The sequence below is a fragment of the Cryptomeria japonica genome, chromosome 4 (genome assembly GCF_030272615.1).
Source record: "Cryptomeria japonica chromosome 4, Sugi_1.0, whole genome shotgun sequence".
NCBI lineage: Eukaryota > Viridiplantae > Streptophyta > Pinopsida > Cupressales > Cupressaceae > Cryptomeria > Cryptomeria japonica.
In genome coordinates this window covers 42,334,443-42,345,525 of record NC_081408.1, presented here as the reverse complement: position 1 = coordinate 42,345,525, position 11,083 = coordinate 42,334,443, and the positions used below count along the sequence as shown (strand labels likewise).

Below are 11,083 nucleotides of genomic sequence, written 5' to 3'. Positions count from 1 at the left end.
ACAAAACATCAGACAAGACGCAACAAAAGCCTGACTTTTTAGGGAAAAAACAAGCAAAACCCTCCCATGATTTTTTGTGGAAAAAAAACAAAAAATCATGAAAACCTTGAAACCTACAAGACGAAAAGTCTAGCCCAAATCAATTTGATCAAAGCAACTATATTCAAATATCATCAACATGCGTGGTTTCCAAGTGTTATTGCAGTTGTTGAACTTTTGACTATGTTCCAACATGATGTTCAAAGATGTCATCACGAAACTGAGGTTGAACGAGCTCAACCTAGTGAAAGCACAAGATAGAAGAATCTAATTAAAAAATTAGAATAGAATTAGTTGAACAAAGAAACTGAAACCTTGGAACGAAATGCATGAATCCAAAACTCAAGAATTTCCCTGCAAACCCTAGATGGCAGAATAATCAGCTAAAAGAAGTGGCACAACTCCCGAGCAAAAATCTTGGCACAACCCAAAACACAAAATTTTGGAAAACCCAAAAAACCAAATCTATCGCAAACCTAAAACCGTAAATTTGTCAAAAAAACAAATCCCTTTTTTGGATCCAAGAATTGGAGAAATTAGGGACTAAGGGTATAAACCCTAGATTGCATGCAAAAACCCCTTGTTGTGAGGAAAAAATCGCGAACTAAAAAAAACCGTTGGTTCCAAAGAGAAATGCGCCAAGAAATCACTGAACAATCATCAAGAAAACACCTGAAAAACCCTACCACCAAAAATGCATCGAAAATCGTATCACGTGGGTTTCGAAATATCACAGAATAATGTGTCCTACCCAAAAAAAGGTCGTAGAAAAAAAAAGAAAGAAAAAATCGCAAGCCATGTAAAAACCTCAAACACAAGAAATCCAGCAAACAAAAATCGCAAACAGAAACCTTACTTGAAATCACTCAAACTGCTATGCAAAACTTGCGTTGCCATGGCATAAATTCACATCAAGAGAGAACACAAAAATTGCATCGCAGGGAGCATGGAAAACCCAATCAAACACAAGAAATAACCAAGAGAATCATGCACAAAACGTAAAAAAAACATAAGATAAAATCGCGAGCCCCAAAAAAATGTACAAGTCATCCACGTCGCCACAATGTGTAGACGCGACGCCCAAGATTATGGCAGCAAAAAAACCTTCCCGCTCAATTCTAGACACCCAAAAAATTAGACACCCACAAAATTCTCAAACCCTTTTCTAGAAATTCTCAAAGAGAAAAAAACATGTCTAAGAAAAAATCCTCTGATATAAAGCCCTGCATGAACCCTTTTTGATCAACAAGAAATGCAAACACAAAAAGAGCTTTCGGAAAAAACCTCAAAAATTTTAGAATCATTTTTCTCATAAAAAAAAATTAAAAATTCTGAAATAAATTCCAGCTAGTGCGGCTTCCAAATTTTTAATTAAAAAAATTACTATAACCTGAAAAATCCCATCGACTTGCTCTGATACCATTAAAAATTGATTGCTCAAATAATCAAATAAATTAATTACAAATATACAAGTGTATATAAAGAAATTACAAGACAGTGTTCTAAAAAGAACAAATAATTGATCTAAAGCTTTAAAAAAGCTTTACATACTAAATAAAACTAAAAAGCAAACTATTTAAAGCTTTACACAATAAATAAAACTAAGAAGCAAACTATGTGTTATTATAAAAAAAGCAATAACTGACTAATGACTAACTAATGACTAACTAAATGACCATTAATAGAACCACAAAAGAAGAAAACTGACTTAAAAAATTAATTATTCTAATACTCTTTAGACTAAACAAATTCAAATTAGCTAGCTAAAAATTGAATTGGAGCAACTAGGAACTAGTTACTGAAAAAAAAGTTCATCTTAATAATGGTCTATTCGCCAAATAAAGTACCGGAGAATAAAAAGATCCCGGCACCAGTTCCAGATCAAAATGTTTTCCCCATTTCTCTGTTAGTCTGTTCTGATGAGTTCTCCTTGGATGCAAATTGTTGAACCCGATAGATGATGAATTAATATAGTGTTTATATGATCAATAGAGGAACATGATCATATCCAGCACATATGTATACTCAAAAATGTGCATCTGGGATGCTGTATGAAATTACTTTACACTGGCCACGTCAAGTAAGTGGTAATCATTACTCTGCTGTAAACAGAAGATTGCCCCCCTTACAGACCAGTCCGATTTAAATTGTGAACATCAATATTAAAAGAAAACTGAGAAAGTATTAATACTAAAAGAAAACTGAGCATCAATACTGTTGCTGTTAACAAGGTTCATGATACAAACTCTAAATTAACTTTATACTGTATTATCAGAGGATTGATACAAGGCCCTTAAAATAACCGCCAAGGCCAGGTGATTAACGAAAACATATTTTGAGTGCTGCGAGTTTTCTACAATAGAAGATGCATAACAGTCCCTGCACAATAATACATCAGAAAATTTACAGTCAAAAGCACAACTAAATTTTAAAGCCAAAATATTCATGTAATTTCATATTAAGGAGAAGCACGCTAAGGAGGCCAGTAAGGGAAAGCAATGGGAGAAGAAACTAAATGGGCTACTTTATGGCTTTTTCTACATCTTCTGCTGGAAGAAACTTATTCACAGCTCTTCATTATTTTCGTTGTTTTAGTCTGTACTGCAAGGCAAGGTTCCCTCCCAAATATGACCACATAAAATCTTAATAGTGCAAATCAATTATCCAAGGTCAACGTAGACATTATGGAGGCCTACAGCATACCTTGTGGATAACTGGCTAAACATCCAGAATCCAAATATATATTCACTAAATAATACATGAAATTTCTCTAAAACTCCACCAATATAAAGAACTCCAAAATTCTGCTTATAGATGATTAATAATTTGCAAAGGTCGGAAATTAAAAAAGGTACAATTAGTTTGTACTGGAGATTTGTTCACTAATATTGCATGAAATCAGTTTCCAACTTGATCAACATGTTAGATTGGAGAAAACAATTGTCGCCTGCCATGAAACAAATTACTAAAATATGCCCTATAAGTGATTAAAAACTTGCAAATGAAGGGCATATAGAAGTTGTAGTATACGACGGATTCATTGGGAAAGAGCTTCAATTCATGAATCAAGAGTACATGCATCTATCCTATAGAAAAATCATTTCCTCTTATTGAAGACCCATTAGGTACCCAGCAGCTTCAAATCCTTTCTTTTACTCCCTTCACTATAGACCAAGCACACGACTCCAAATATTCTCAGGAAAATATTATAAAATAAGATGATTTACTGAAGAATCACCGTGCTCCAGATGAACAAATGGTGTATGTTTAACCAATTCTAATAAATGCTGCATCGGCACTGAGATAGTGCTCCCACCAGAAGATCTCATATCAAGATATCCAAGCCTAAAACTCTCAAAGGGATGGACAAAATCATAAATGAGGCACCATCATCTCTACAACTGCACAATTTGCAGTTAAGCAATAGATATAGCAGCAAAAGTTACCAAAGTGTTAAAAAGAACAACAATTAAATTCACTTCCAGGCATAAAAAGTTCTGTAAGACTGATAATGGAAGCCCACGGAATGACAATTAGCATTAACAATAGCTAGGTAGGTAGTTTCACTCTAGCAACAAACGCAAGACCTGGTTGGCATTTTTGTTGTATCAAATAAAGAGTACAATAAATAGGTTAATGAAAGAAGAGTGAAATGTCTATGTGCACTATTTTTTTATTGTTAAGCTTAATCATCGTACACATTGATGGAGCTACAATTGAGGTTCGCCTGATTCTATTATTTACCTGCTTACTTATTTTGTGAGGATTTCCACAAATTTACACTGAAAGCAATGTATTTGTACAAGAAACACTCCCTCAAGAAAACACTCATTCCATTGCTCCAGCTCCCAGCAAACAAACCAGCTGGAGAAGAAATTCTTCACGAAAGAAGGGTTTCTGGTCTGCTGAAAACCTACCACTGTCAAGAACATTATCAAATAGCCATGATGATAGAACGAACTAATAGAATTTTAAAGGATATCTAGATGTATAGCTCAAGCCAAGAGCCAAATCATATATATCTATTGAAAATAGTCTAAATGCATAGCAAGAACTAGATTGACCTGTGATTGGCATAGTTATAGTTATATATAGCATACCAAATATATTCCACAAAATAATCACCAAAGTACACAGTATCGAATACTGTAAAGAAACAATGGATTTTAGCAAACCAATGAAGAGAAAGCTCCTTGATAGCTCAATAGTGAGGAAAGTCATTTAAATAATAGAATATTTCAGTTTCGGAAAATGACTTTCGTACAGCTTGCAATTTAGCTCCAGAAAATGGCAATCTAATGCTATATTAAAAAGTTCTCAAGCCATAAACCAATCAATTAAATCCTGATTAAAATATCCCTAAACTCAAAAAAAAAAAACTTCATCACAGAAGATTAAAACTCTTGAAAGTGGGACACAAGAATTTCTAGAGCCCAGAAAGACAGTAATTCTTTACAAAATTGATAATCTTTTTAGTTTGATGGGGTCCACCAAACCATATCATAGACGAACCATAAAAGACAATTTGGTCTATTACATGGACTAGAGGGTCATAACGTTTCAAAATATGAAATAAATGAGAAGTGTGTGGCTCCACTATAAGTTAATGGAAAACTTCAAGGTAAAAGTGAACTTACCATTAAAAGATTCATGAATTACTGCACAGCATAATGGGTTAAAACAATAAGCTAAAGGAAGCTGTAAATCATTAACGAGCAAGCAGTCAAATAAGACACAGTAATTATACCATCCAACTATTTCATTAAATGGACAGGCAAACCATGTATTACCGTTCCCATCAGATTACTACACTCCTAGCTACTCCCTTAAACTAAGATACCAGGTTCGTGGGTTTTGGGGCCCAAATGCGAACCGGGTCCGCGCGGGTCCGGTTCTGCGTTGGGTTCTCACAGGGTTCACCATTTTCCTTGTTGGCGAACCCAGGGAGAACCCACAGGGAAAATGGTGAACCCTGTGAGAACCCGGGTGAACCCAGGCACGGACCCAAGCGAACCCGTGGGCTGGGCAGGTCAAGTCACTAAAAAGTGAGTTTTGTGAATTAAAAAACTACTTTTTTTTTGCCTTTTTTCTCAGATGCAACTGGTGATGATCTAGTTAGAGTCACTTTAATTGATGATGATAAGATACCTACAGCTGATGGAGCTAGTGGGAGTGGCATTTGTTTGGGTTCAAATGATTTTGAATTTGAACTTGGAGCAAATGATGATGATCTTGATCTAGATCCTTTTGATGATTGATGAACATTGAACTTTGAAGATAGAAGACAATTATTATTTTTGATTGTCAATTTTGTAATTGTAATGATTTTCATTCGAATCATGAACCTGGACATACATGAATCTATGAAACATTGATATATATTATAAGGCATATGAGTATATTACATAATATGATATTGAAACATTGATATATATTATAAGGCATATGAGTATATTACATAATATGATATTATTGAAATTCTGAACTATCAATTGAAATGTCATTTGGCATTGATCAATGATGAAGTAGCATACAATTAAATGTATTTAGATTTGTAATTTTGTATATTTCTTTAAATTTTTGCATATAATGTATATATATATATATACACGGACGAACCCAACCACAAACCCAAAAGGCAAAAAACAAATTCCCCGAACCCATGAACCGGGTTCGTGTCTCCGAACCCGAACCAGTAACTTAGCCCTTAAATGATCATTTAAGATAAATTTTCATTAGATACCAAATCAAAAAACTATATCTCAAATCACCATTATGTCAATTTAGTATGTCTGGAAATAGCATCTTACCACAGCTAGAAAGTTTCCCATCAAACTTTAAACGAACACTATCGTTTGCATAACTTCAACTAAAAGCACAATCACTGCCTAAAAGGTTTAATAGGGTATAGTCATTAAACTATGGATTTGGATGGATGAGAGTGTTATAACAAAAGCCTCACAGCAGGCATCAGTGATGCTCAACAATTTATCATATCCAATATTCACTATTTGTAACTATGATACAAATAGCATGCAGATGAGCCGGTTACCTGTGTTTGAGATAACTGAGAATTAAATGAATTTAACCCTCTACATGAATGAAAAAAATTGATTATTTTCCCTCCGAGAAATCAAAACATGCTCCATATAAATTGTGGCAAAACTCTCACAAAATGCACTCCTCCAAGCCCATAAAAGCCAAACCTGGCCTATTTGGTCATCTCATATGATCAGTTTGTGATCCCGATTCACATTGCATGGATGTAATAATGTTTAAAAGAGTAAGGTTCAACATATTCTGTTTAAATCATCATAGTATCTGTGCAGCTGTGTTCAGTTTCTCTGCAAGAGTGAGTTGGGATTTTGTGAGGCCAGCTAAGTAGATCACTAGAAGCAGATCCTGCAAGAACACAAATTCATCCACTTTGAGATTTAACCAAGTAAATTCAAAATAGGGAAATCAGAACACACTAAATCACATTAATCTTCTCTTCTTCCATCCTAAAACTGCCATTAGTAGTATCAAACTGAATTAAATGATGTTATACCTGTATGCTGTCATTAAATAGTTTGTCAAATGCATCTGATGACATCTTTGGTATAGCAGCCATTGTGTCCATAAGATATCTCCCAACATTATTTTCAGGAGCAATTTGACCTCGCTGAGAGAAGAAATTGTTAGCTAATGTAAGACAATAGAGTACACATGCCAGTCTATCCATTTTGTCAATTCTCATAAAAGTTTAACCTCGGACAGACACCACTCACCACTACATCATCAACATACTTGAAGACATCCTCTATTAGAGCAAGCAACCTCTCCATGGTAGCCTCCAGCCCTTCTAGATCATTTGGAAGCTTGTCCACAATTGTTTTCTTCAACACATCAACTGCCATTGTAATTTTAATCTCATTTCAGTTTTTGACAGCTTTAATAACACAAACTGATTTGGCTTCAAATTAGAAATCTACGTAAAGTGAACGTCCATAAAATAAATTAATAAGAACAATAATAAATAAGAAGACCAACAGCATATATAGTATAAACATGGGCTGCATGAGCAAACATACAAAGGGCAATTAGCATAAAAGATCTTTAGCATATAAAGCTAAGTTAATGTAGACATTTCCTTGTGCTTACTGAACCATGTGAATGATCCATATAGTTTTATTTGCACATTGCAGATGCTTTCGGGCATTTCACTCCTCCTATTTATATGTAACACTCACATCATTGCTTTGTAGATTATATATATTCACACACCACAACCACATTGTTTTTTAAAAAAGAATGACCTTGTGGCGGTAGAAGACAGCAGAAAACATGATTGGCCTGCCTGCATCTTTAATGATGTAGTTTTTTATTTAAGAAATTTCTCTAGTTTCTATGGCTAAAACATGTAAAAACATTATATTAAATTTTCCTGGCAAAAATAAGTATAGCATAGCAATGGGAAAAGGAAGAAAGAATATTATACTTACATGTTGCGACAAATACATTGATATGGAATTCCACTATGATCTGATATATTTTTATCAGCATGTCTTAAAATGTGGCATATTTTATTACCGAGTTGTTTACACAATTTATTTCTTTAATTATTACAGATGTATGACTTCATTAGACATGACAGTGAAGTAGACAACAATCAATTCTTTGATGTTAACCTGCTCTGCCAGATATGGAACTCTCTTGTGCTCCATTAAATTACCATAACCCGTGTTACTGGACCTCCAACAAGGTAGCAACTTGTCTAGACCTACAGTTTCTGGAACTCTGCCTAATCCACCAAAAAAATTGTACTAAGGTAAAATGTGACCTATGCTACTTATCCATATCAAGCAACTCATCCAGGTTCCCCCGTTTGAAGAGCTGTCAAGCAACCAAATACAATAGATAATCATCTAAATTTGCATTTTTGACATAGCCATTTCTAGGATTAAGTCATTTTTCTTCATAGTTGGCTTCACTATTAGCTTCAATTTTATCACCATTGATGTCTGTAATTTTTTTAGTGGCAGATAAACGTGTGGAAATCCGAGAACAAACATGTGGTAGAAATTTTTAGTCCAAGAAAGCTATATAATTTGTGGAGGTTACTTGGATTTAGCTAGTCTGGAATCACCTTAATCTTCTCTAGGTCAAGATAGATGCTTTTGTGAACAATTATGCATCCTAGATACTGAATTTGTGCAGTATCAAAGGTACACTTGCTAAAGTTGGCTTGCAAGTTGTGTTTGCACAAAGTATCTACAACATATGAGGCGTGCTTTGCAATGTCCCCATTTGGGAATTTCCAAAATTTAATCCTGAAACAACAATTCCAACTTAAGGTGAGAACTGTAATACAAAATTTACCCAAACTGGAGACATTTTATAATGATATTTAACTTGAAATTTTAAGAACAGTACAGAAGATAGAACTTATCTTGATAGTTTTCTCTGATTTGACAATGGATTTATGCTGATCATAAATCTCCCATAAACTGATACTATTTACTTACAATTCTGCTATAAATTCCTCAACACAAATTTGTTATAAGACTCCTTATATCTGATATAGCCTGATCATAAATCTGTCATGAATATAATCTAAAACTCCTTATATTCTTCTCATCTAATCTGCTATTTGTCTTTTCATGCTCTCTTTTGAATCCGCTAGGAATTCATACTCTTCTAGCTAAATCTGAAATAATGTTTCCCATACAACTCCTTCCTAATTCTGCAATCTATCTCCTTATCGCTGATACTTGGTACATATGTTTTGCTGTCTTTGAAATCATACCCAATGCACATCTCATTCAAATCTGCATCTTACTACTTATTCATTCCCATCTGTATAAGATCATCTTCTTACTTCTTCATAAGACCTCTGATTATTGTCTTCATAAGCCATTGAGTGAATGGCACTATGGTATCACTGTTACAGAATATAAGCCTGCTGACCAGGTAGTCTGCATATGTCTTTGCATATAAAAGATATGAAATAGATGCTATATAAAATGGATCTGCCAATACATTAATATGAACGTAATTAGTGGTTTGACAATTCTTGTTTGCTGTCCCAGATTTTAGACATTGTATTTCCTGCGATTTGCAACTTAGAACACCTTCCCAGTTCACAATTGTCTTTTATTTATGCATCTAAATTCCTATAGGTCTGCGGCTCTCCAAGCCTTTGAAATCCAAATTCCCTATTCAATCATAAATTCCCCTCCCTTTGTGGAGTCCCACGTTTGCCTTTTAATATCCATCGAATGGATATACACCAAAGGTTGTGCCTCTTCCATGGGACGGGTTTCTCCAATAGCCACATCCTTTACCTTGAGCGCTCCACTTAGATTTATTCCTTTGCAATGTTTATTAATTAGAATTTGACTTATGTTTATTCTCACTTTGAACGGACCCTTCCTTCATATTCATTTCATGCGATTAACTAAAATTATAACATGATTTATCTTGATAAGTGTTTAATGCACCCACTGCTTCAGTTATTATAAATATCACTACCTATTTGTCTTCTATGATTGTAATCGATAGTTTTATGAAGCGCCTACTTCTCGTGACATAATCACTGTTATTGACATAAGCCAATCACTGCCTTCAATCAATCACATGCTTTCCTAATTGCCCTCTTTTCTTTAATAATTTCAATCGCTGTCTTAACATAATCGCTTCCTTTTAGCTGTTGTCTTTCCATATGCTAAGCTGCATATATAGCTCACTACATAAAAATTATTGCAATCTTCATGACTGCTGCTTTTCAGACTTGTTCAAAACAGATCACTACCTTTTCTTAACTATGAAGTCGCTTCTAATGTTTGTGTGATCACTGATATTAATTTATGTTTATATAAATCACAATTTTGTCTATCATGATTGCTGTTTATGGTAATTGTTGTCCGTAAGCACAACACAATGATTGTTAATTACTTCTTCATATAGATCATCTCTAAGATTCACTTACAATCGTCTTCTTGCACTATTGTGGATCAACATGGCAATGTATCCACCCATGCTACTATTTATAATGTATGGCTTTGTATGCTAATATTATTTATAAAGATAATACATTGAGCTTTCTTAATATTAACAATACTGGATGGTCTTGTTTGGGGACATCACATGCTTGTCCCAAGTCTTCCAAGTATACAACGATGGAGGAGTTGCTGGAGGGTCGCAAGATTGAATTCATATGTGCATGAATGTTGCTAATAAAATTGGTTAGGCTGAAAGGCATAGCCATCCATTCATAGACTCCTTTCCTAATTTTGAATGATGTTTTCCATCTATCTTCAAGAATTAATAGTACCCAGTGATACCCTGACATGAGATTAATCATGATGAAGTATTACAAACCATTGATGCTAGTCCAACAGGTCATTGATGTATCCATGTTATAGTTATGTACAGCTACCATGTGTAATCTTTCTTTAGGAAAAGGCCTGCAATGTTGTAGCAAAGAGAAGAGTTGGGCATAATCTTTCTTTGCTTAATAATCTCCAAAATTTGGCATTGAACATTATCATTCTTCTAAACAGATCTGTGATACAGAGGGATATTTAGTGTAATGTCCCTTTTTGGGATATTCCTTATTTTTTCCTTTAAATGATAATATTCATTCAAAATATGATAATAGTTTTATCAAAGATTACAATTGTATGATATATATTCAGAGCAATAGATCATAGCATAATACCCAAAATTGATCAAATCGTGAATTCTCCGGAAATACTTTGAAAAACTGCTGAATTAGAGGACCCTGCCCCTAGCTTATCAAGGGCATGAAAAGACCCCATCCTTCCAACCCTTAGCCCACCCTATGAGCCCAGACACCGTCTGATTTGCAAATACTATCTAGAATTCAAAACTGATAACTTGATGTATTTGCTAGACTATTGCTGTTTTGCCTTTGCTAATTAATATTTCTTGACAGATTGACAAATCAATCATGTTTTATACTTGAATGTTTTACAAATTATTGCTGCTATAAATCGATTTTCTGAGATATATTAATTTGCTGTGTATTTCTCAATTGTGT

At 34.2% G+C, this 11,083-nt stretch overlaps 1 protein-coding gene across 2 annotated transcripts in view; it reads right to left on the bottom strand.

The window, feature by feature from the left end:
• Window positions 1-5,799: 5,799 nt before the first annotated feature.
• LOC131075417 (eukaryotic translation initiation factor 3 subunit F) overlaps window positions 5,800-11,083 on the bottom strand; it is an 87,015-nt gene continuing 81,731 nt past the window's right edge. For both annotated transcript variants that reach the window (XM_058012252.2, XM_058012253.2), the window contains exons 5-7: window positions 6,810-6,931; window positions 6,590-6,703; window positions 5,800-6,441 (exon numbers count right to left, since the gene is read on the bottom strand). In XM_058012252.2, coding sequence (XP_057868235.1) covers window positions 6,352-6,441; window positions 6,590-6,703; window positions 6,810-6,931 — 326 coding nt within the window. In that variant the 3' untranslated portion in view covers window positions 5,800-6,351. The remainder of the gene's footprint in view (window positions 6,442-6,589; window positions 6,704-6,809; window positions 6,932-11,083) is intronic.